The following is a 27061-nucleotide window of genomic DNA, read 5'->3' as shown; positions in this document are numbered from 1 at the left end:
CTATTTTTTTACCCTGAGGTAACCACTACAAATAAAATGTAGTGTACACCCGATCAGTCACTTTCCCTTGAATATACATACATTTAAGTACACATGCACGCCTTTCAATAACACAATTTGCTTTTCCTCCTTCCACCCTGGCTGGGCATCTCTGTCAACATCACCACATCTAGGTCTACCTCATTCTCTTTAACTCTCTTCAGGTCAGAAATTTGGAAATGTGGGAGAGGACGTAACAAATGACTTATTAATATTACATTAAGTACACGATATAATGATGCCATTTATGTTTCTGGACTTTGCCCTATAACATTCCATGGTGTGGACACACCACTGTTTCATGGTTTTCAAATACTTTCCCCATGGTGCACCTTTAGGTCCATCTCGATTTTTACTATTATGAACAATACCACAGTGAACATTCTGCTGCATAATTCTATGTTAATTTCCAATGTGCATTGATAGATATTATTACCCATTTCCCTTCCAGAGACACTTCAATAATTTACATTCCCTTCAGTAGTGTTCATTACTCTCCATCCTTGCCAATCCAAGACATTATCAAGCTTTATTTTTTTTCATCAAATGTGATTTCAAAATGGTGCATGATTGTCTTTTTTGATTTATACTCCAAATTCCTAGTGAATTTGAGTATCTTTGCATAAGTTCAGTGAGCATTTTGAATAATAGAGACGATTTTTATATGTACCTCCATTTGGAATCTAATCTTCTATGGAGTTAGTTGTCTAATTCTATTTTTCTCTGATTAGATATCAATTATTCCAATGCCATTTGTAAAATAGCTATTATTTCTCCAACAATTTGAAATTTTACCTTTCTCATCCACTAAATCCCCATATATACATTTTTAGTTTCTAGTTCCAGTTTATTTCCTGTTCTAGTCCGCTTTCTTGCTACTGTGACTAAAAGACCAGACAAGAACAATCTGAGGGCAGGAAAAGTTTATTTAGGGGCTCATGGTTTCAGAGGTCTCAGTCCTTGGAGGCTGGCTCCACTCCTCCAGGCTCGAGGTGAGGCAGAGTATCATGGCGGAAGAGTGTGGCAGAAGGAAGCATCTCACATGATGATCAGAAAGCAGAGAGAAACTCCATTAGCAAGATACAAATATATGCCCAAAGACAAACGCCCAATGTCCCCACCTCCTCCAGCCACACCCCACCTGCCTTTAATTTCCTCTCAGTTAATCCCATCGGGTGCTTAATTCACTGATTTGGTTAAGGCTCTTATAAACCAATCATTTCTCCTCCAAACCTTCATGCATCGTCTCACACATGAGCTTCTGGGGGACACCTCACCTCCAAACCATAACGCAACCTTGCTCCATTGTTCTACCTGTTCCTAGACTAACACCAATCCTTTAATCACTATGACTTAAACTTTTATGTCCATATCTGATAGAAAAAGCCCTCCGTTGTTCTTTTACAAGGTTTTCTTGAACTTGCCAGTCGATTTTCTCTTTCCTATGAACTGTAGAACCAGCTTTTTGAGGCTTATAAGAATCCCCTCAGATTTTGATTGGGATTACACTGAGTTTATGGGTTAACTTGGGGAGAAATAATACCATTGCAATATTTTATAAACATGGTATATCTCTCCATTTATATAGTTTTTCCTTTATGGCTTTCCATAAAGTTTTGTAGTTGTTGGGTTTCTTAATGTACACAATGCACACATTTCTTGTGTAGGTTTATTTCTAGATATTTTGTGAGGTTGGTTTTTGTTGTCAACAAGATCTTTTTGGTTGTTGCTTTTTCCGCTACCCTTTCCACCTTTCTACACAGCTTTTATTAGCTTATTTCGATACTCTTGGATTTGGGAGATCCAAGAGAAAGTCTATTAAATGGCATTCAGTCATATATATGGCTCAACTCCACAAAGCCTTGGTAAATGAGGGCCGAGGAGTAAGCCCTCAAAAAGGCCAATAGATTCTGTTACAGGAAGAAAATTGGATTAAGAGGAGTCTTAGCCTCCCCTGCTGGATGACTCTATCTCAGTACACCACCAAAGAAGGCATCACAATCATGACTTTATGGCAGGTCAGAGTGCAGCTTTCCGTGAGATCAAATTCAGGAAATCAAATCCACAAAAAGACTAAGGTGGTGAAATCAGACTGCCGAGTTATTTCAATCTACAACGGGCCTTCCCATTCTAATAATAGGAACGTTCATGTCCTCTATAAGTGTGCCCCGTACCATTATCCGGTACCAGGAAAGTCAAGCAAAAGTTGCTTTTACCAGTGGAGGAAAGGGAGGTAAACCTCCTCGAGGGAAATTGGATTCAAGCCAGAGGGAGATCTAAGAAACCATGCTGAACTCACCACACAGATACCCTCTTTCCAGTGACAAGAAAGTTGGTTCCTCTACACATGGCCATGCTGTCCCCCAGATAATGCTAGATTTCCAACTACAAATTTCTGCTTCTTGATCTGCCCTTTCTTGTACCGTATTATGAATTCACACATGTTTATAAAATAGATCTCTAAATGAGATGCAGTATAAAAAATTAGGGTTCCCCTTATTCAATTAAAATGAGTGCCTGTATTAAAACATGGAGATTACATGTGCACCATTTTGATTGATGCTGGGCCTTCTCCAAATTCCTCTAGTTTGTATTCATCTCTGTTATCAGTTTAGCTTTCAGAAAGTGACCTTCTTTCCTGTATTTCCAAGTTTGTCTTTGCACTTTGAATTTAGCATCCCATTCCCTCCTGGTAAGAAATCTTCTGTTAATCTAATGGGGATTCCCTTATGTAAGACCTGACTCTTTTTTTAATATTTATTTTTTAGTTGTAGATGTACACAGTATCTTTATTTTTTATTTATTTATTTTATCATGTGGTGCTGAGGATCGTACCAGGACCTCATGCAAGCAAGGCAAGCATTCTACCACTGAGCTACAAACACAGCCGCTTGTCTTGTTTTTTTATAGAATTTTCTCTTCTCTTTGACTTTTGATAGTTTGATGATAATGTGCCTCAGAAAGAACCTTTTTGGATTGAGTCTATTTGGGGGCTTTTGAGCTTCCTAAACACGGATATCCACATCTCTTCCACAATTTGGGAAGTTTTCAGCTATTATTTCATTGAGTTTTCTACACGTTTCCCCATCTCTTCTCCTTCTGAAATGCCCATAATGCATTTACACATTTACATTTTGTCTTATAAGTTTTCTTCATTTGCTTTTTTTTTTTCTTTTTTTTCTTTTTTTGGTAAATTCAGCAATTTGTTCTGCTTAATCTAATCTGTTGTTGAGGCCCTCAATTTACATTTTTATTTCAATGAGTTTCAATCATGATCTCCAAGATTTCTGTTCAGGTCTTTTTTCATGATATTGATCTCTGTTGAATTTCTTATTTCGTTTCTCATATTATAAATTATTTTATGATTTTGTTGAATTATCTTTATTCATTAATACCTTACCGAGTTTCCTTAAAATTATTATTTTGAATTTCCTTTTAGACAATCTGTTGATTTCCTTTTCTTTGAGGCCTGTTACTAGAGAATTATTTGGTTCATTTAGAAGTGTCATGTTTCCTTGCCTTTTCATGTTTTGTGTGAGTGTGTGTGTATGTGTGTGTGTGTGTGTGTGTGTGTTTATTGATATATGAACATATGGTGGAACTGTGATCTCTTTTTAGCTTTTGTAGGGACTTTTCCTGTAGTTAGGGACTAAGGTATTGATTGAGTAGGGTGCCGTGGCTTTGGTTCTGGGTGATCACAGTAACATAGTCTCCATATGACTTATTCAGCGTAATCAATGTGTGTTCTCAATTTGGTGCTATGCTATAGCAGTTTGAGTCCCGCTGAGTAAGGGGAACAATTTATACGAGTTTCTGTTCTGAAGCAGTACAGCTATATGGACTCCAGGAAGTTCCCTAAACAGAGCTTGGGGCCAATGAACTCTCCTATAGCTAGGACTATAGTGATCGCACTAGTAATGGGGAGCATTGGAAATCTCCTTCTTACCTTTTCCCTACATTAAGAAGTCTCTCCCGCCTCTGAGCTGATCCATCTAGGAAACTAGTTATTATGGTTTATATTTTAGGTGCCCCCCAAATGCTTCTGGGTAGGAAGATGCAAGAATTTTCAGGATGAAATGATTTTCTTATGAGAGATGTAACTTAATCAGTGAATCTACCCACTGATATGGATTAACTGGGCAGTAACTATAGACAGGTAGAACTTAGTTGGAGGAAGTAAGTCACTGGTGGTGTGCCTCTGGCTTTTATACTGTGTCCTTGGTGCGAAGAGTTCTCTCTGCCTCCTGGTTGCTGTGTCCTGAGTTGCTTTCCTCCACCACACCCTTCCGCCATGATGTTCTGCCTTACCTCAGGTCCAGAATTGGACAACCATGACCTGAACCTCTGAAACCATGAACCAGAATAAACTTTTTGTCTTTTAAGTTGTTCTTGTCTGGTCTTTTTGTACACAGTAATCCAAAATCTGACTAAAACACCAGTGTCATAGAGGCAGAGTACTTTGGTCCCTTCCCTATATATCTGAATTTTCATGTCCTACAGTGTTCCCATCTGGCCCTTGCCAAATTCCAGTGTTTTTCCTTAGATCACTTCCTCACAGTGTAGTTATTATCTATTTGTTATTTGGGGTTCTTTGCAGGAGATGAGCACTGGGCGCCTCTGTTGGGCCTTCTTGATGATTTTCCTTCCATGTTTTCTAGTGGCATGTCTCATGATTGTGGACTTCACTGCCACAGTGTCATTCTTCCTCTTTCTGAGTTAATATCTACCCTTCAGTTTGCATCCTTTGGCAACCAATTATAAATCCACCCCATGGTTCAATATCACAATCCAAAGTTGTCCGTCTGATACTGACTATGAGAATATTTATGAGCAAACCTGTCACATGAGCTCAGTCTACTATATTTCCTTCATTTACCCCAGAGACTGTTTTAAATTTTATATCTAATATTGAATAAAAATTTTAATGAGATGTTTTAAATATTTAATAAAATGTTTACTATTTAAATAGTATTTAATTTTAAAATATTTAGTTCAAATAAATATTTAAATATAATAATTATAAATATTTTAAATAGATAATTTAGAATAGAGTAGATGGAACTTGGCTTAGATTTTTTTTTACAAAAAAGGAAATAAACAGAACAAAATTATATTTAAAAAAAAAAAGAGTGTGAACTTGGAAACCATAAGTCATGTATCTGTACAGATGTTCTAGTACCTATAACTACATGACTGCTTTAACCTCACTGTTTACTCATCCATAAAATGAGTATAGTAATACCCAGTATGTTAGGTTGATGAAAAGTTTATAAATACATTTACAGTTCTAGCAAATGTTAGCCATCCAATAAAAGTAGCAGCTATTAGCATTTTTATGTGATTATTAAACTCATACTGGGCTTTAGTGATTCCCTATAGACCTAGAACGATGCTCAGCTCCACTGGTCCAAATGTCTACAGTTCTTAACAACAAATGTAGCTCTGACTGTGTGATCTCCAAATGAGCATGCACCAGACAGCATGGTGACTTAGAGAGGTTTAAGCACAAATTAGGCATCTGGACAAGGAGACAAGAGGCCTGATCTGGGGAGTCTGCCAGCACTGGACTTGAGTATAACCAGACCATGAGTCAAATCTGTGGGCCAAATAAGGAAAAAGGCACTGTTAAACCTGGGGCAAAAGCTTTCTGTTCTTTGCCTTTTGTGACACTTCCTGCTACTTGTGGGTGACCACAAACCCACAGGTAGGTAACAGCAGCCAGCGGCCATAACTGATAGCACTGTGGTGTCTTGAATTCTCAAGGCAATTCTGGGAGATGCTTGATGCTCTACAGTTTAAATGCCTAGACTCTGGCTTTAACATCCTGGGTTCGAATTCCAGCTTTGCCACTGACTAGTTGTCTGATGTCGGCAATGATATTTCAATTTATGAATGCCTTAATTTCCCTACTTGTAAAACAGGAATGATAATATAACATACATTACAGGAATAGTGTAAAGATAAAATAACACACATACACAAGTTCTTATTTCTTGTGCATGGTAAAGTCTCGATGTATTAGTCTTATTTACCTTGTTACTATCAGTCCTGGATCTACCAATACCTGGCAATGGGAACTTGAGCTTTGAGGGCTTATTTCCACATATGTTCAATGGGGAGAAGAATCTTCTTTTCTATACCAACTTCACAGACAAAATCTAATGTGAGGACGGCTTGGAAAAGCAAAAAGTAGCAAATTATAATAAGACATTGTTAGTAATAAGAGCCAATAAGTATGTTACTTAAAAGTATAGAACTTTGAAGTCCAACTGTCCTGGAGCTGAATCTCAGCTCTGCCACTCAATTTATAACAAAGCATTTAATATCCCCAGGTCTCAGTTTATTTGCAAAACAGTGTCACTGTGAGAATTTGGTGAGAAGTTCCCTATAAAGTGTTTCACACCATACCTGCCACTCTGCGATGGTTTAGTAAACCCTACTTGCGCCAGCTGAGCCAGGTTCACATGCTCAAAGGACAGTGCAGAGAATGAGGCTCTTACCATATTTGCAGGGTAAAAAACAAAACAAAACAAAAAAAAGCACTCATGTCATAGTGCTTCTCAGAGGTCCAGGAAAGTGAGAAGAAGAGCAGTGAGTAAGAAAGGAAGCAACAGGTCATAAACCAAGCCTGAGCATCCCCACTCGGAATGAACCCCATGGCTCCTGGTCTTTGGCAGACTGACTCAGCTCTTATGCATCTTAATCCCAAACCCTGTCAGAGCCAAGCCCATGCTAAAACTTCTCCAGGAAAGCTGAGCCAGCCTGACAGCAGATTCATCTGTGTCCTCTTCCTCCTGGGCCTGGGGCTACCTACAAAAGTATACAATATAGAAACGGAAAGAAATAGGATAGAAGTAAAAATGACTTCCTATGCATTCCATCTTAGTCACTTAATTGATGTGGGGCCTGGAGAAAAGCACTTTCCTTCTCTGAGCCTTGTGTAAAATGAAGAAGACAGAGGTCCCCAAGGTTCTTTCTAGCTATAATATTTGATGGTGCAAATGATGATGATGATGATCGTCATCATCAATAACTACGATTCTCTTGCCTATGCCCAGTTCCCTTTCCTACTGTCTTAGTTTAGATTCTTCTTAACCTTTCAATGGGACTGTCAAACGGCCTCAAACCAGACCTCCCTGTATCTGTTTCCTCTCATTTCCAATACCTCATGATCAGTCCTGCCCTGCTGATTATGAAGTTGAACCTTGATACCGGTCCACCCTGTAAGTCTTCAACGGTGTCAAATGGGCTACAAAATAAAAGGCAAATACTCTGGTTTGACAATCAACCATATCCAGAGCTCACGTCCCTTCATTTCACCGCCTTATGACAGCCCAGTGGTGCAAAGCAAGGACTCTATATCTTGAGATAAAATAGGTTCAATATCCAGCCCTCCTCACCCATTACCACTGTGGGATGTGAACAAAATAGTATCAGGGTGAACACAGCTATGTCATGGGATTATTTTAAGGATAAAATAAGCTAAATCGTGTGCTTAGGTCCTCAGTGAGAGTGCTGGTATTACTTCTACTCCTAGTGACTGAGCAAGGAGGAGCCACTTGAATGCCTCCACTCCTTTGATTGTCCCATTGTTTTATTATTGTCATGACTTTAATTTTTTAGAGCAGCTTTAGTTTTTTTTTTTTTTTTTTTTTTTTTTTTAGTTTTTCGGTGGAAACAACATCTTTGGTTGTGTGTGGTGCTTAGGATCGAACCCGGGCCGCACGCATTCCAGGCGAGCGCGCTACCGCTTGAGCCACATCCCCAGCCCCCAGCTTTAGTTTTAATTGTCCTATTTTTTAAAATATGAGATTCCTTTTACCCCAGCTCCGCATCCCAATCCTAAATGCTCTGAGGCTGTGGCCCTGCTCCCTCTGTCCGGTCCTGCTCTAAGCCTCTAGGTGTCACCTCTGTCATTCTCCTCTCACTCACCGGGCTCCTTTCCCAGTGAACAATTCGAGATCTAGAGATGCTAGCAGAAGAACAAATGGAAAGGGGGCATTTCAAAGACCACCTTCTCTCCAAGAGCTTTTCCCGATTCACCCCTCCTGGCTGGAATGAATCGCTGAGACCTGAGAGAATACGTAACGGCAGTTTGTTAGGACTTCTCATGACCCTTGTCGCTTGCCGTCTTCTATGGCAAGTACTTGTGAATAAATTTTCTCTCTCCTGCTAGACAATTTGAGCTCTGAGTGTAGAAACCAAGACTTTCTACTTCCACACACCACCCCGTTGTACTTCAACTCAGTCTTACAGATGCTTGTGGATTTGGGTGTGGAGAGAAGAGATATCCCTTTGAGAGCTGGAAGTTGAGACTTCAAAAGGTCTCTGAATCTGGTTCTTGGGGTCCACCTTTCGGTGCCATGTCTCTTGGTTCTGAGGGCAATGGACAGGCCTCATTCCTTCCACATCTCCTTCCCACCAACTCACAACTCGTAGCTTTTTCCTATTAAAAGCGCTTCATTCTATTTTACTGCAATACTAAATTAAGAGCTTATTAGAAGTTAGAATCTCAAATTAGACACAGTAAGTGTATGGATGGGGACGGATCTAACTGCAGGTGACACATAGCAAGTCCTTGATATGTGTTTGTAGAATGAACAAATGATGAGCTTATGCTCTAGAAGCCAAACAGCTAGTTGCCCAGTTACCAGAAATCAGAACATCAAGGAATCTCAAGGCAAGATGAGTGAGTTGATGCTAAAGACCGTTGGACTTGAACTCTAGAAATCTCCCTGTTTCGGGGTAACAGGCTACCTTGGGAGAACTAGAAACCAGCTACTGTAAATGGAAGCTGGAGTTCTGGGCTGAAGAATTCAAATGTTGCTTCTCTGGCCCCTGAACTTGAACATGGATCCCCAGCATGTCGAACATCAACCAACAGAAATACAAGGCAAAGTCAGCAATACAGCATTTAGCTTTCAGCCTATTACACCAATTACATTGATCTCTTCTGAACTGCATTTCCCACTGCTATTTACCAACTTGGGAGGAGAAAAATCAATGGTGGCAACTTGTTTGGGTAGCAGCTGCCGAAAGAAGGAGCCGGCTGCTACCGCAGAAGGAGTCAAGCTGCCTGGGGACAGACTCTGAGCATGTTCTCCAGGTCTCTTGCTTTAAATTTTCATTCGTCATCTTATAAAGAGACACTACAGGTTCTATTTTTTTCTTGTAGATAATGAACATTTTAATATTTTTACTGTCAACAAATTGCATTACTTCTGCAATTAAAAAAAATATAATATTTTTAAATACTACTAATAAAATGCAAGTGGAATAATGTCCGTTTATACTTAAAACTCTTCAAAAGATTCATATTACTGTTGCAATAAAATCTGAATTTCTCGGGATGGCTTGCAAGACCCTTTCTGCTTTCTCCCACTCCTCTCCTTCATCATTTACCTGTCAGTCTTTCCACCCTTTTATTTTGCCTCAAGACCTTCACAAATGTACTTCCGAGTGACTGAGATGCTTTTCCCCTTTGGTTCAACCTCTGGTCTCACTTTAAACATTGCTTCTTCCTGGACACTTCTTTGACCTCCAGCCCTGCATCTAGATGCAGAACACCTGTTTTCTGTAGTCCCAACACCATATATAGCCCCCACCAGAGCCCTCAGCATGGTACCAACATTATTACCCTGTAAGCTCTGTAACTGAATAAATAGACCTTTCTTTTTCTCAGAAGATTCCCCAGGATGTAGAACAGTGTCCGGCACTTAGTAGCTGCTAAGTTAAGTGTTCTTGGGTAAAATGAAACTCATGACACTCAGCAATTGGATTTGGGTAGGTTCTTAGAGACCATCTCACCTAATTTCTAACAATGAGGTCCAGAGAAACAGAGCCAGATTCTAATACCAAGTCCTTTCCTGAAATGATACATGATCTTAAATAAGGCCTTCCCCCTCAGGGTCTCAGGGTCTTCAGCTATCAAATGATGCTCCAACCTGTTCTGACTTTTTCTCCTTCCCCTTCTCCTGGGTCTGGGCAGCTGATAGGCACACTGACTGGGAGGGTAGGAGGGATGGAGCAAGAGAAACTAAATCTGCTACATCCCTTCAAATTGCTACCAAACAAGTTGAGGAAATAAGTCACACACAGGGAGCAAGTGCTCAGCTAAATGCTTCTGGTGATTCCCTCCTCCTAGGAGATCAGATAGGGGGAAAAAAAAAAAACCTACAGGTGCCAGGGCATCCAGGTTCCTGTAGGAGATAAGGCTTAAGCTGAACAGGCAGAATTTGCCCAAGCAATGAGGACAAGAGAGGGTGTCCCCAGCAAGAATCGACTCCCCGCACCCATGTGAGGTCAGGTGGGAGTACTCACTAAAGGGTTCCACCCATGCCAATTCTGATCCCAAACCTGCGATTCACTCACCCCACGCTTAGACACTTTCTCCACCTTTCCAAACCTGCTTCCTTACCCTCGCAGCGGGGAATCTGAATGTTTGCTTGCAAAGATTTTGTGAGAATTAAATGTGTGTGACAGTATCTAGAACAGCGCCTGGTGCCTAACAGACCATTTTAAGAAATGTCACTTTCTTTTCTTCCTTCCAGCTACATAAACAGTCTTGACATGTCACTGGCAGGAACATCAAAAGTACAGCAGGGGTTTGGGGACTGAAGACTCTTTTTGCCGAACCATTTATATTCTGTTCACTCTGATGGGACTTTTCCCGTTCCTCATCACTCCTTATCATAACACACACACACACACACACACCATGTAAAACCACAGCGGGGGAGAGGGGCTGTTTCCAACCCCCTGGTCAGGTGGGGCCAGATTCAGAGGTGTCCATTATCATCAGCAAAAAAACACAAAGTACCTACATCTAGGCCTGGCCTCAAGTTCTCCCTCCACCACGGGACTTATAAGACACGAGATTATGAGACCAAATGTCACTTTCTATGGCGCTGGAGGGAGAGCCTTTGATTAAATTAGAGGAAAAGCCTATAAAATACCTTGGAACATTTTATGAAGTTATTGATATTTCTGCAGGCAAAAACAGTGAGGCATGTGCTGAGGGAGGAATCAGGCAGGGGTGAGGGCCACAGTGGGAAGGTTGTTAGCCCTCCCCCATGATGATGGGCTGAAACTAATGAGGATTTAGAAGCAGCACACCAAAAAAAAAAACCACATAGTATGACCTCATGAATACATCACTCTCAGAAAAAGAGCAATAACAGCCCTCATGTGTGAACATTATTTCTTTCTTTTTTCTGGTGGGGGGAGGGGTTGGCAGAGATGCAGAGATTGAACCCACAGCCTTGCATATGTAAGGCAAGATCTCTACCCTTGAGCCACATCCCCAGCCCTGGACATTATTTCTTGAAGGAAAGAATATAAAGTTGGACTTAAATGAGGTTATTAATTTGGGAGATATAAGGGTGGTGGTAAACTCAGGAGGCTGAGGCAGAAGGATTGCCAGTTCAAAGCCAGCCTCAGCAACTTAGCAGGGCCCTAAACAACTTAGTGAGACCCTGTCTCTAAATAAAATATTTTTATTTTATTTAGAGTGCTGTGGATGTGGCTCAGTGGTTAAGCACACCAGGGTTCAATCTCTGGTATCAAAAAAAAAAAAAAAAAGTCGTTGGGGGAACTAGAGGACCTTTTGAGAATCCAACACAGAATCTGTGCCCTTCTTCCTTGGGAAACCCCAAATTCTATTTGTAGTGCCACAAGATTCATGGTACATGAATCACTGCCAAAATACAAAAGTTTTCCTAATGAAAGATTTAATCGCATTACCCAGATTTCTGCCACTGAGACCAACACACACTATTTATTGCCTCCTCTAGTTGTGAATGGAAACTAAATGGACTCTTTTCAGCTCCACCAGGATCAGCAGGGACAGTTAAGCCCTCAGCAGAGAGCTGGGTCACATGGGATCCAGAGAAGTTACCGTGCTTAAATGATACAACTTGATCTGTCATTTCTTTTATCCAAAAAGAAAATGAAGGAAACATGACAAAAGAGGATGATGAAAACAGGTGTATATTACATTAGACTTTAAACCTTTTGAATTTTTTTTACTTGTCAATAGACTTTCATTTTATTTATTTATTTATTTATATGCAGTGCTGAGAATCAAACCCACTGCTTCACACATGCTAAGCAAGCGCTCTACCACTGAACTACAATCCCAGCCCCAAAACCTTTTAAAAATTTTAAGAGAAATAATAACACTTAAATAACCTCAGTTCAGAGTCGAGTATACTTAGCCAGGTATTGAGAGAATTGTCCGGAGTCATTCCAACTTTCAAGGTCCCTGAGGCACAGACTTTACTTCTTACCCCATGTAAGATGCAACCACACTCCAATAATGTCCCCCAGGAGGGATTTGGGGGGAACCCTGGCTGAAAGGTGACAGCCCTCTGAGAGTTGGCGTCCCCTGGCCTGACCCTGTCTCCTCCTCCTCGTTTCCTGGCTCCAGGACTATAGGGTCAACATCTTTCTGCGGCAACAGTGGAACGACCCCCGTCTGGCCTATAATGAATACCCCGATGACTCTCTGGACCTGGACCCATCCATGCTGGATTCCATCTGGAAACCTGACCTGTTCTTTGCCAACGAGAAGGGGGCCCACTTCCACGAGATCACCACAGACAACAAACTGCTGAGAATCTCCCGGAATGGCAATGTCCTCTACAGCATCAGGTGAGTTCCCTACAGGTCCGTCCACTCCCTGCTGAGAACATGCCTTTGCCCACTGCCCTCCGGAAGCAGGCATCAGTGTGGGGGTCCGACAGAGAAGAACAGGCCCTGCAACTCAATCCCTCTGCAGCGTAGGCATCCAGGATAGTAAACTAAGCTCAATGAGTAAGAACAAAACACCACCTGGAGTCCCAGGGGCAGGTGGTTCACAACCAAGGAGATAGGGAAGGGATCCTAGAAAAGGTGTTGTTAAAGTAACCCAGCATTTCAACAGAACAGAAAGAGGAGTTAAATACGATCGTCATCGGCAGAAGCAATGGCACAAAGCTTGAAAAATCATAGCAACCAAGAAGTTGGTGGCCTGCCGGGTGGATGATGCTGCCACAAGCTCGGGCAGGGCTGCTCTGTCCTCTGTCAACCCCCTTCCCACAGAGCTGGCACTCAAGAGGCTAGACCCCCTTCCTCAGCTGCGGGGTATTCTGAAGACACTGGATAGGGGCAAAGGTTTCAGAGTGCCCTGCCACTCCTCCCCACCTAGACCCAAATCTCCTCCCCCAAGGCATGGGGACAATGACCAATGGCCAAGAGGTAAAGACATGGCCTGACACATGCAAAACTAACAGCTACCATTCGTTGAGAATTTACTCACTGTACTAAGTATTTTTTATGTATCTAATCCTTTCCACACCTGTGTGAAATAGGTTTTCTTATGCCCATTTTGCAGATGAGGCAAGTGAGGGTCTGAAAAATTCAAATAACATGCCTAAATTCCCACAGTTAGTTCATCACAGAACCCAGATTCCCACCTGGGCTAATCTCAAAGCCTACAACAGGGAATGATATTCAATAGGTACTTAAATATTCAACGAATGAATATGTGTTTATTTCAAAGTGCTTTAAAGGACACTGGTCAGAAATGACTCAGTTCTTCAGGGGAATGGACCTTATTTCCATTGGGAGATGAGCCTTCAAGGTCAGGCCTGTGGGAGAGGTTACACCTAACCCTCAGGTGCAACTAGACCCAGTTTTCCATGGGACAGATGGGGAGGGGGTTTGAGGAACCCACCCCCAGGGGCAGGCTTACCTCCCTCAGCGCCATATGCATGCAGAGGGGGAGAGCCATGGGTTTTTAGGAAACGGATGGCGAGGCCCTGGCAGGCTGGGGGAGGAGTGGGCCACCCTGCTTGGGTTTTGCTGCTGCCAGGCTAGTTTCCTATCTCCAGGAAGCTAAGTCCCAGTGCTGCATGACAGAAGGACAAATCAGCAGAAAGTGATGTTCCCAAGGTCATTCAACTTCAGGAAATTAACCCAGTGTGACAGCTGCCCCACTTTGGAGCTTTTTATCTTCAGAATTCCACTGCATTCCCTTTCCCTTTGTTTTTCCCCTCCTTTCCCCACTTCCTCCTTTCCCCTCTTCCTCCCCTCCCTTTTCCTTCCCCCTTTCCCTTCCTTGCTTCTCCTTTGTACTTGAAGGGACCCACATGCAGAGCTGTGGGTGTGAGCTGGAGGGAGAAGGTTCACAAAGGGCCCTTTTCCCCATGCACAGCTGAGATGCACACAGCTAAGTCTCCCCAGAACAGCATCAGTTAGTCATCTTGGGGTGTGACGGGGAACATTTCAGGACAGCGCTGCAGGAAAACCAGCCAACAACACACGAGCCAACCCCACTGGTAGTCTGAGTCCAAAGGCTCGGAGACATGGTTTTGCCTCCTGGCTGAGCCATCAGCTTGCTCTGCAACCTTAGATAAGTCCCAATCTATTCTCCCCTGCACTCCAGTGTCCCCACCTGTCAGAAGAGGGAGTTGGCCTGATGATCTGAGAGCTTTTCTTCCTTGCCACCTGCAGTGGGCGTTTTGATGTTGGCAAAGCCTTTCCAGCGGAAGTCTCATATCCCAGCCCGAGCCACAGGCGTCCATTCCCCTGAGGGGGGAAAGCCTGCAGCCCTGGCAAAGGTTGAACAACCCGAAATAAATAGCTGGCCCAGAATCCTGGGGAGCCTGCCGCCTGCCACCTGACCCTGGCAGAAGCCCACAGATGTGTCAGCTGGGTGTGAATCTTCAGCAGACAGGGGCCCTCTTTGAAATAACTTCTAAGGAGCCCAGCATGTGAGGGGAGGCAGTCAGGATCCACTTACAGCCCCTGGGAGGATGCCTGAACCTGGTACAGCTCCATTGATAACTTGGACTCGGTCTCTACCTGAGGACTCTTCAGAAGAGTCGGAATAGGGGGGTGAGGGGACAGTCCCTGACTTCCAGGCAACCTATTAAAGATGGGTCTCTAGAAGCCAGACAGACTCCAAAGAAACCTGTAAGTTCCTCTGACTCTGTGTGACTTTAGACAAGCTACTTGGCCTCTCTAAGCCTCTACTTCCATATAAGGAACTTGGAACTATACATACATTTATTCAATAAACACTAGTTTTTTGATCTTCTTTCCCTGTCCGGAATAATTGCTTTTCTGCTAGTAACTAGGATGGAGACGCAGTCTCTCTGAATATGGATTCAGCATCATTTAACTCCCTCTCTTCCTAGAATCACTCTGACACTGGCCTGCCCCATGGACTTGAAGAATTTCCCCATGGATGTCCAGACCTGTATCATGCAACTGGAAAGCTGTGAGTCCTTTGCTTGCATCTTTTCTAGAGAACCAGGCTCCCATTTACCAAAAAAAAAAAAAAAAACACTGTAAAAACTCAAAACACTACATAAGGGCTTTGCTTTTAGAAAATACACTAGAAATATAACTGCCCTTACCTTCTTCAACCGAGGCCCAAGTTTGGAGTCAGCAGCATTCTCCAAAGAAGCATTGTTCCATGTCTCTTGTGACTGTGCTTATCAGGAACTGAGGAGAAAGATCTCGAGTAGGCCAAGGTCCATGAACTCCCAGGGATGTTCACTTCAGCGGAGGAGAGGCGACTGACTGCATAAGTAACTCTTACTAAGGGCAGCCAGTGCTAAGAATGTTGTTAGACATGCAAATGCTGCAGCCACTTGGCAAAGGAGTCCTTTCCTCTACTGGAAGGAGAGGGTATTGGAGGCTTTGTGAAGGACCAGGATTTTAACAGATTGGAAGCAGGTGAGGTGGCCCATGTGTATAAGCCCAGTAACTTGGAAGCTGAAGCAGGAGGATCACAAGTTCATGAGATTCTTAGTGAGAATCTTTCAAAATATAAAACTAAGAAGGTCTGAGATATAGCTCGGTGGTAGAGTTTCCCTGGATTCAATTCCCAGTAGTGCTAAGAAAGAAAAAAAGAAAGAAAACCTGACTCCCTACATTGCAAATATAGAAACCAACTGATTAACTTAAAAGTACACGAACCAGAGCACAGTATTTAAGTGTTGGGAACTAATGGACCACTTGCTTGGAGCACGGCCTCCGAGGGGAATCAGTACCAGCCAACTCAGAACCTTCTTTACCTCTCTCAAGAGTCAAAAGTCCTGGGGCAGAGAGTCTGATTAGTCTAGCTTGGGTCACTATTTCATACCTTATCCCCTCCCAGCAGATAGTCCTACCATGAGCTTGAACAGTAGAGTCATTTCCCGCCCCCAAGAAAATCTGCTGCAAGAAAAAGAGGATGCTGGCCAGGATGGGGTACAGGCATCAGGTGTCAACTGCTCTGCAGCTTGGAGGGGGAGGGCACCAGGACAAGCTAAGGCAGGACGAGGAGGAAAGAGGGAGAGGGAAGGGTTGTGGGGTAGCTGTAAACAAAGTTTTGCCCTCCTTTGTGAGAAAGAGAAGGCTGCATGATCCCATGAGTTCCATCGAGTGACTGATGGCTCGCCCAGCCTCTAACCCTAACCACAACGTGCTTCAAACAAGTGACCCTGGGTGATCACCGTCACTTCTTCTCATCCCATCCCAGTTGGATACACCATGAATGACCTCATCTTTGAGTGGCAGGAGCAAGGAGCTGTACAGGTGGCAGATGGACTAACCCTGCCCCAGTTTATCCTGAAGGAAGAGAAGGACTTGAGATATTGCACCAAGCATTACAACACAGGTAGGTATACAGGGTCGCTGTCCTCAGATCCCACCCCCAACCAGGACCAGAGGTCATCTCAAATGCTCATATTCTATCACTGATTCTATAGTGCTTGTACAGTGCCCGTGGTGCTCACAGATCTGTATTTATCACCTAGTGGTTAAGAGAATAGGTTTTGAAACCAAAAAGTGGTTCTGAAATTTTCTCCCCGTGAGTCCTAGGGTAAGTAACTTAAGTTTAGGCCATACCTAATTATAAGGGAAGCTGGTAAATACAGTCTTTATTCCAGGTAGCAGAATGGATCCTGTTCCTAAGGCTGAAGGGGAAGAGCTCATATTGGGAGGACAGTCCCTATCACCCAGGAATTGGCATTTCTGATAGGGCAAAAGTATAGAGAATACTCATGCGAGACCTCAGCAAGAGGGAGCTACAAGGAGGCGGCTCAGATCAGTAACTAGTTAGAAGGGGTCCACTCACCTGGGAGCCACAGGAAGACAGGAAAACCACAACTGCTTAGCTCACACCCTGTCTCCATGACTAGCACAGCCTTGGCGGGGAGATCCATACGGAAATGAACTGGTGTTGGATCAAGACTAGCTTTGCATGCCCTGTCACAGACTGGGAGAGAGCTCACGGATGCACTGTGGGGTACAATCAGTGAACTGGCATGCCAGCTGGCAGGCTGGTGGGGAGCTGCTGTCCGAACCCAGCTGAGAGGAAAGGCATTGACTGGTGACAGGTCACAGAGAAGAAGGGGTGAAGGGGAGGGACTGAGAGAAGCCACTGCAGGCTCTCGTGCTACTTGAAATCCCAGTTGAAGGGACAGAAAGCCTGGATTCTGGTCCATCTGGGATCCTCTTCTGAGTCAGCTCAGAGAAGTCTCAGAGCCTCCAAAGTCACTCTCTTCATCCCTGAGCAAGTGAAAGTACAGGACATGCTCACAACAAGGGAGGGAGTGGGGACCAAGGTCAAGGATGGTGATATTGGTGATGATGATGATGATGGAGACAAGTAACAATTCTGAGCATTTATAATATGTGAGGATTGTGCTAAGTTCTTCAAAAGCATCATCTCATTTTATCCTCACAATAACCATACGAATAACCACATGAAGTAGGTATTACTACTCTACTACTACTACTATTACTGCCATCCCTTGGTATCAACAAGGGATTGGTTTCAGAACCCCCATTGGACACCAAAATCCAAGAATGAAGAATCTTATATAAAATGGTGTAGTATTGGCACATAACCTACACCCATCCTCCTGGGTACTTTATCTCTAAATTACTTACAATACCTAATACGATGCAAATGTTATGTAAATACATGTTATACTTTACCATTTAGGGAATGATAACAAGAAAAAAAGTCCATACATGTTCAATACAGGTGCATTTTTTTTCCTGAATATTTTCTACCTACATTTGGTTGAATCCATGAATGTAGAACCTGCTGTTATAGAGGACAAACTGTATTATCCCCAATTAACCACAGATGAGGAAACAGATACAGAGCCATTCATACTCTTGCGGAAGCACACCGCTAACAAATGGCTGAACCAGAACTCCACTCAAAGCTATTTGACCCCAAACCCTTTGTTCCCACCCACCAGCCTAACTTGTGTTAATTTCTTACAGGTAAATTCACCTGTATTGAGGCCCGGTTCCATTTGGAGCGGCAGATGGGCTATTACCTGATCCAGATGTATATTCCAAGCCTGCTCATCGTCATCCTCTCATGGATTTCGTTTTGGATAAACATGGATGCAGCACCAGCCCGTGTGGGCCTGGGCATCACCACTGTGCTCACCATGACCACTCAGAGCTCTGGCTCCAGAGCATCCCTGCCCAAGGTAAGTGACACTGCAGAACACCTGCATAGAAAAAGACAGCACTCATCTGTCTAGACTGCCAGAGACGAGGGGAGCATATGGAACTTATCAGTGGTGTTTACCTACTATATGTTCACGGTCCAGTGTTCTAATCCATCCAGCCTTGCACCAGGCTCAACATTGCATTCCATACAGGCTGCCAGACACCACCTTCTGCTCCATTCTCTACTATCACTAGACACACACTCTGTTTCATCTACTATTCAAACTCAACTTTGCAAACACACACACACACACACACACACACACAAAAGGAAAACTAAAACTTGCCAAGTGCAGTGGTATATAGCTCCTCCACAGGCTGAGACAGGAGGATCTCTTGAGCCCAGGAGTTCCAGACCAGCCTCAGCAACAACGTCACAAGACCCTGTCTCCAAAAACCTCAAATTCTTAACTTCGCATTCTCCTCCATGCACATTTAGAGCTAATTACCATATTCTTCTCCTTTCACGGTAAGTAGTAAATACTTGTGTCAGGGATCTCCAAGACCATCGCCACATTCAGAGAGCTGACAGGACTCAGGACTCAGTATACCCTTGCACTCCCAGCTAAGATTTATCATAGTAACAAACTAAGGATACACTGTTAGATTATAATAACATAGTCAGACACAAGAATCCATGTGCTGGCTTCTTAACTCTCTCCCTCCCATGAAGAGTCACAAAGAGCTTACTTATTCAAACAACAAAACTGTAGATGCATGATACATCTGTCCAGAGAGACAGAGACTCTCTTGGTACTGAGCACCCAAAGTTTTAACTGGGGGTTGGTATTTTCTGCCTAGCGTGTACCAAAATTTCAGACTCCTTGGTGGAAATCAAATATTCAGCATAAAGCATGTTCTTGTATAAGCAGTTACAGCACAGTGAGCCATGCTCATCAGTTAGGGAAAGTAGGAACCGTCCCCAAATGCAAGATCCCAGACACCAGTCCTGGGTCAACCTTGCAAGCAAGTCCTTTTTAAAACGACAGCCTCATATATGCTATGGTGAGAGATATCCAAATTGGCATATGCATCACTGCTCCTGTGCCTTGGGGCAATGATTAAGTAAAAAAATATTGAACACAAGACATCAATATTTTGACTTTCAATCTGATAACCAGGAAAGCTACCAAGTGGCCTGTGGATGGGTAACACAGATAGTATGGATACGCTGGACAAAGGAATGCTTCATGTTCTGGACAGGATGGGACAGGATCATGCCAGATTTCATCACACAGTTCAGAACACTGTGCATCTTAAGACTGATAAATTGTTATTTCTGGAACTTTCCATTTAATATTTTAGGAGCATGGTCACATCCGAAACTGTGGAAAATAAAATGGGAGGTAAAGGGGGACTGCTGTTCCACTCTCCTGGGCTCTCACCCCGCTGTGTTTCTCCCTACCCTCACTCCAGGTATCCTACGTGAAAGCCATTGACATTTGGATGGCAGTTTGCCTGCTCTTCGTGTTCTCAGCCCTGCTAGAGTATGCCGCTGTCAACTTTGTGTCTCGGCAACACAAAGAGCTGCTCCGATTCAGGAGGAAGCGGAGACATCACAAGGTAGGCCTTTGGGTCACTACCTAAGGAGGGACAGCTGGCAGTGGGTGGAAAGTCTTGTCTTGGGATACCTTTTTTCCCTGGGCCATCCTTCTCATTGGGCCAGGCAAGCAAGAAATAGGAATTAAAGTCCTAGAGATCTTTAGTTTCACGCCCCACATCCCACATAATGACCTAGTTGGGTCAACAGGCGGTCACTCCTACAATCATGATGGCAACCATGCAGAAATTACCAGGTTACCTAAAGGCAGAACTAATGGAGCAAAAGCTGAAGGGTCAAGGTAATAGCTAACTATATACCTAAAGACGGGAGGGTGGGAGACGTGTGTTGGGTTTTTTGTTTGTTTGTTTGTTTGTTTGTTTTTTCTGCAAGACTACGTTACTTCGTTGGGCTTGGTTCCAGAAGGAAACTGTGCTAGAAAAGACAGGATCTTAAATCAGAATGTCCAAGTTCCAAGTCTTTATTGCCTGTCTCCAGGGAGGGGCCACAAGCAAATCCTCCTCCCAGTGTGGGGATTGAATAAAGGGACGTTTGGCAGGCTGTATTTTAAAAGTCACCAACATCTGTTAACTCAGAGGTTATTAAATGCCATTGGGGAGGGGGCAACCTGTTGGATCCAACCACCCCCTGCCCTGGACCATATCGACCTCCCCACAAGACCTTTCTCCTGGGGATCAGAGACTCCACTTCCCTCTCTAGCCTCATCCCTTTGCTGTCTGATCACTAACCACAATAGCTTTTTTCTTAGCTCCTCATACACAAAGGACATCAGACATCTCATTCTCTCTTCTCTTCTTGCTTTTCCAGTACCAGTGCACCACCACACTTGATATCAACCCACTCCTGTCTAGTTGTCAGCTGCTGAAGGCCTAGGTCCTTTGTCAAGGCTTTCATATAAGGGTATCAGGTGTGTTCGTGCAGTTTGTATCCTACAAGGGCCCTAGCCAAGGAGGGACTCTTCCTAAGCCGTGTTCTGGCTTGACACTTTATCTGAAAGGACTCCAGTGCACATGCCCAGAGAAAGGGACCCCTCTTTTCCGAATGAGCATAAAGGTGCTGTGTATGCTAACCAAGGCCATGTTCCAAATGAACTCGATTTCTATCCTTCTAAACATTGTGTTGGTCCATAGTTACACGTTCTACCATGTGATTGTTTAATGTCCTTCTCTTAGTCACTGAGTTATAAGGCCCATAAGGACAGAGACCACGTCTGGTTTTGCTCAGTACTACATGTCTGGTACCTAACACGGAGCCTGATGTATTATGAACGTACAATAAGTCTTATTAAACAATTGAACAAAGGGAGAAACACACTAATGGATAAAGAGGAAGCCTTCCAGTCAGACAGCCTGCCCTGAAATACTTCCAGTGGCAGATTAGGGCAATCAAGGACCCCAGACACTATAATCTATCAGGTCACACCACTCACCTGTGTTATACCAAGGTCTTACAAGCTTCAGACAGACCTATTTAAAATAACCACTGAATGCTATCAATCACAAAAAAAAAAAAAAAAAAAAAAAAAAAAAAAACTGTCTCCTGGATTTTCTTTAGAATATGACTTCAAGTTAGCCTCTTTCTGGGCCCAGTTTCACCAGCCTTAAAATGGACTTAATGTGTCAAATGGGAGAGACTGGTGGGGATCAAATTAGAGGATGCCAGAGAAGCTGTGTCAAAAAGTAAAATGAGGGCGGGGGCTGTGGCTCAGTGGCAGAGTGCTCGTCCAGCATGTGCAAGGCCCTGGGTTCGATCCTTAGCGCCAACCACATGAAAATAAAAAGCAAATAAAATAAAGGCATTTCTGTCCATCTACAACTACAAAAAATTTTTTTTGAATTAAAATGGTTACTACACACACATTTCCATCAATGTGTTTCTTAAACATCAGTGACATGATTCAGTTGACTTTTGGCAGTATGCTAAAGGGAAGAGGCACCCCTTCTGAGACAGAGGAAACCCTTGGAGTTAAGACATCACCATGTATTGGGAAAGGGAACCCTGGGTTCTGCAAGCTAGACAGTCTTAAAAGATCCCTAGCCTTAGTCCTTTTTATACTGTACACTAGATTCCTAGCTACTCCCTGACTATCAGGCCTGGTGGCACACACCTGTAATCCCAGCAGCTCAGGAGGCTGAGGCAGAAGGATCACAGTTCAAAGCCAGCCTCAGCAATTTAGTGAGGTCCTAAGCAACTCAGTGAGACTATGTCTAGAAATAAAATATAAAAAGGGATGGGGATGTGACTCAGCATTTAAGTCCCTGGGTTCAATCCCTGGGCACCAAGTAATAATAATAATATGTAAGAAAGAAACTGACCAAATACAATTGTCTCTGGAATTTTTTTGTTTGTTTGTTTTGTTTTGTTTTTTGTTATGTGGTGCTGGGGATTGAACCCAGGGTTTGTACATGCAAGGCAAGCACTCTACCAACTGAGCTATATACCCAGTCCTCTGGGATTCATTTTTATTTACTTTTTTTTTTTTTTTTTTTTTGCATTTTCCTCTGCTGAAGACACTTGTTGGAAACACTTATTTGGAAAGACTATGTCCAAAAATGTGACTAAACCAAACCTTTCAATTGGGTACCACCACTACACAACTCCAGGAGGTGTATTTGCATAGGCTACAGTGTAAATGAGTCCCCTGTGGTTTACCAGGTGGGCTACTGTACTCCCAAAGGCTATCTCCAACATCCCCATACCCAATTCCCCCCTAGAGGAAAGCAAAAACTTTTATCTCCAGCCAGGTAAGGTGTGAACAAAACCGCTATCCAGAATTGATCACATTCTCCTGCTCATCTCCCTCCTGCAAGAGAATCTCAGAAATCATCTCTTTCTCTCCTCTCTTGCAACTGAAGAGAGACACTGACCACAGTGAGACAGAGCAAGCCCCCAGGATCCCACTGCAAGGACAAATGGCACAGGCAGGGGAAGTGCTCAAGGTGTTCTTTCCAAAACATTAACCATACACCATGAGCTCTTATCTGTTAAGCAGTGAAGCAGATAAACATAATCCTGAATTTATGAGATAATAAACAAGAAGTAAGGCGTAACTCAAGGCACAGGTCACTGACTGGTACTAAGAAGGCTAAATCCAAAATGCAAATATCTTGGATTTAGCCAGCAGCGTTTAAAAAAATCTAGAATAAGGTGCTCAGATCTTTTTAAAACCACACTTTTGGTGTCACTTGACAAAATCACAGCATCTGGCCATACTGGCTACACAATCCCACATGAAATTCATGTGCCGGAACTGTCTTTGGGTACAAAATGCATTCTCCAGGTTACCACCGCCTCTTCTAACAGATTGTTCAGCCCCAGTTCATTTGAGCACTTGCAGTTCTCTCCGCTGTCCTGTTGGGCACATTTGAGTTTATGTGACCTCATTCATAAGGACTCTGAACTTGGCCCAAATCTCAGAAACTACAAGGACACAGAATTGGCCTCACCATAGCAAAGAATCTCCTTTGGGTTAAGCCATTCCAGCTGAGGTTTATACATTAGAGGTATCCAAGTGTGGGTCACAGAAATCTCCTTTTAGCAGTAGTATGCAGAAGGGATTTTAGGCCCCAGATTGTGATTGGAGAGGAACTAGACACAGGCCTAAATTTCTGGAAGACTGTGATCTTGGCCAAACTCCCCAACTCCCACCATTCTCCCATGTTACCTCATTTGTTGGGCAGAAAGCATCTAGTCTTCCAATCCCTAGGCAGCCTCATTAGGCAGATTATTAGAAAATTCTGTGAGGCCTAGACTCAGCAGGTTCATGAGCAACCTCTCCAGGTTCCAGGGTACACTACCAGATTCCCCAGCTCCACACCCCAGCCTCAACCCCAACAGCGGATAGGCAGATGTTTCCTGCCACCTGCTGGTTATAATAGGAATAGCAAGCTTTTTTCCAGTCATTCCTAAGGAATTTCCTTTCTCCCAGATACAATGTGAAATTGATAATCTTTTGACTCAGAGGAACTTTCAATTCCAAACCTCAGCTCCTTCCATTCTAGTGTTTAACAGATGAGAAAGGCAGAGAATAATTCATTCCTAAGATACATAGAAAGTTAATGTGGTGGTACTTCCCTACATATAAATACAGTCATCCAGCCCAAATGTTGAGTGTACTTCATCACTCCACAAGGGCAGATTTATATTTAAATGTCACAGAGTCAGAGCTAGACCCCTTTCATGTATGGAGCCTAGTAATCTGGCCAACGAGTACTACTCTCCTGGGCCTGAAATAAGCCCTCTTCTATTGCCCTACTCATGAATGAATATTTGTTGAGAACCTATGTGTAACAGAGTTTGCCTATTTTCCTCCACTTCTGTGGTGCGGGTGTTGGACCAGGTTCATTCATTTGACCGACATTTCCCTGGCATTTATCATGCGTCTCAGACCCTCCCGGTGCCAGGAATACAACCCCATTTAAACAAATGAACAAAAACCAGGAAGCTAAGGCTGGTGACAATGAAGAAGTATGAGTAACCATTTATTTATTCAATCAACTTTGAGCTCATGTGCCAGGACCTGTTCACATGTGTTGAGGTTGTAGTGACCATGACAAGCTTTCCCTCTGCTCTCACAGAGCTGACAATCGAATGGGAGAGACAGACATTGGTCAAGGAGGTACAGTGGAATAAGAGCTTTTTTTTTTTTTTTTTTCCAGTGCTGGGGGTGGAACCTAGAGCCTCTTGCATTCTTGGCAAAAAACCTCAGGAAATAAGAGCTTTAAAAGTGCCGGGGAGTCGGGGGCACTTTTACTGAGCACATAGCTAACCTATGCTTAGGAGCTTAGGGAAGGCTTTAAAAAAATAATAATAATATTTTTTCTTGTTATTTTTATTTACACGTGACCAAAGAGTGGAATGTATTTTGATATTTTACACATACATGGAGTATTACTTCCCATTCTTGTGGTTGTACATGATGTGGAGTTACACTGGTCGTGTATTCATAGGTGAACATAGGAAAGTGATGTCCGGTTCATTCTACTCTTTTCTCTTCTCACCCCCCACTCCTCCCTTCATTCCCCTCTGTCTAATCCAATGAACTTCTGAGAAAGAAATTAGGCGAAAGAAAGAGAGAGACAGGGGACATAGCTCAGTAGCAGAACTCTTGCCTAGAGTACATGAGACCCTGGGGTGATTCCCAGTGCTGGGGGAAAAAAAAAAAAAAAGAATGAATGAAAGAAAGAGAAAAGAAAAAATGAAAAGAAGAAGAAAAAAGAGGAGTCAGAGGCAAGGGTTAGGGCTAGGTTGTATTACAGGAAAAAAAGGACAACTTGAACAGAGATCCAAAGAAAAAAAGGCAGATATATTTCAAATATATGGAAATACTGCAGGGTGGCTGGGGCATAGAAAGCTACCTAGAGAATGCCACAGGGAGACTGGAGGTAGACAGGATCCAGGTCATCTGAGGCCTTGCTCACCATGTTAAGGATTTTCTTTTTCCTGAAGTCAATGGCAGCCCTATTAAAAAGTTCCAAGAAAAAGATAACCAATAAGATCTCTTTTATAACAATCCAGATGGGTAGGGGGGGCAGGGAGGCTGGCAGCCTCCAGACTAAGCTAAAGGTTGCTGCAACAAATCCAGATGCTGCCCCATCCTAGGGTGGCACAAGTAGAGACAGAGAGGCACCGGCAAGTTCTGTATTGAATATCTTATTCTCGGTTAGCCCTGTCCTGCACAGAGACAAGCGAAAGACAGAATTCCTATCCTAAAAGCGCTCCATATCTAGGAAGGCCATGTGAGCTGATAAAACGTTCCCAGAAACACACAATGAATCAACAAACAGTTCAGCTGAAACCAAAATACTGGAGTTTCAATGCCACTGCAGAATTTTCACGGAGAGATAGCAAGGCTGGATGTGACGAGAGCAGACAAAAGTGCTTCCATGACTCACGCCAGGGCGAGATCACACTGACCGGGAGCAGGGACAAGCCAGTAGGATAAGGGAGACAGGCATTTTGCACAAGGGAAACAGAAATAGTCCAACAAAGCTGGCAGAGGTGCAAAGCACATGGGGGAGGGGCACCCTGAAAAGGTAAGTTGGAACCAAATGATGAACAAGATCATCATAAAAACCCAGAGGTTACAACTTCCAGAGATGTGGGGACATGAGGCAGGAAGAAGCTATGGCTTCCCTGGCTTGTGAAACAGGAAGGTAGAGAGCTCTTGTTCTCTTCCTGGGTAACAAGGGGGTGGGGACCAGGGCAAGGAAGCAACAGAGGCAAAACAGGGGATCTGTCCAAATTGTCCTCTGAACTTCAGACCAAAATCCATTACACAGCACTGAGTATTGACCCAATGAAATGTCTGAGGGTCAAAGCCTTGAAAGGTAGTGAGGTAAGAACAGGAAAAAGTGGAAGAACTCTGAGACTCACAGAAGGCAGGGATCTGCCAGCCCACGATGGCGCTGAGATCTAGCATGGATCTCCAGGATTTGAACCATGTTCCCATCCCCTGGTTTGCACCTGTTTCCACATGCAAGTGGCGCCCCTCTATAAGGCAGAACTCCCCAGCCAGCCAAAAAGCCTTCAGACACCTGGGAGAGTACAGTGTGGGGGTCAGGGAGAGCCAGATGGGCATGGCCTGGCCCCGGGGGAGTGCCTTGCAGGGAGGGTGCCCAGCCCCTGTCTTATTTTAAGTAGAGCCCCATGTTGAATCTGTTCCAGGAGGATGAGGCAGGAGAGGGCCGCTTCAACTTTGCCTATGGCATGGGCCCAGCCTGTCTGCAAGGCAAGGATGGCATTTCGGTCAAAGGCGCCAACAACAACAACACCACCAACCCGCCTCCCGCACCATCCAAGTCCCCAGAGGAGATGCGAAAACTCTTCATCCAGAGGGCCAAGAAGATCGACAAAATATCCCGCATTGGCTTCCCCATGGCCTTCCTCATCTTCAACATGTTCTATTGGATCATCTACAAGATTGTCCGCAGAGAGGACGTCCACAACCAGTGA

At 43.6% G+C, this 27061-nt stretch overlaps 1 protein-coding gene across 2 annotated transcripts in view; it reads left to right on the top strand.

The window, feature by feature from the left end:
- The window catches only part of Glra1 (glycine receptor alpha 1), an 83619-nt gene extending 56558 nt beyond the window's left edge, over positions 1–27061 (top strand). The window contains exons 4-9 of one of the 2 annotated variants that reach the window (XM_026388314.2): positions 12467–12690; positions 15219–15301; positions 16550–16687; positions 18310–18524; positions 19963–20109; positions 26774–27061. In XM_026388314.2, the coding sequence (XP_026244099.1) occupies positions 12467–12690; positions 15219–15301; positions 16550–16687; positions 18310–18524; positions 19963–20109; positions 26774–27061 (1095 nt within the window). Of the gene's footprint in view, positions 1–12466; positions 12691–15218; positions 15302–16549; positions 16688–18309; positions 18525–19962; positions 20110–26749 lie in introns of both variants that reach the window. The other variant, XM_026388313.2, reaches the window with a different exon arrangement.

The sequence above is a fragment of the Urocitellus parryii genome, chromosome 1 (genome assembly GCF_045843805.1).
Source record: "Urocitellus parryii isolate mUroPar1 chromosome 1, mUroPar1.hap1, whole genome shotgun sequence".
NCBI classification, from domain to species: Eukaryota; Metazoa; Chordata; class Mammalia; order Rodentia; family Sciuridae; genus Urocitellus; species Urocitellus parryii.
This window is presented reverse-complemented; position numbering and strand designations above follow the sequence as displayed.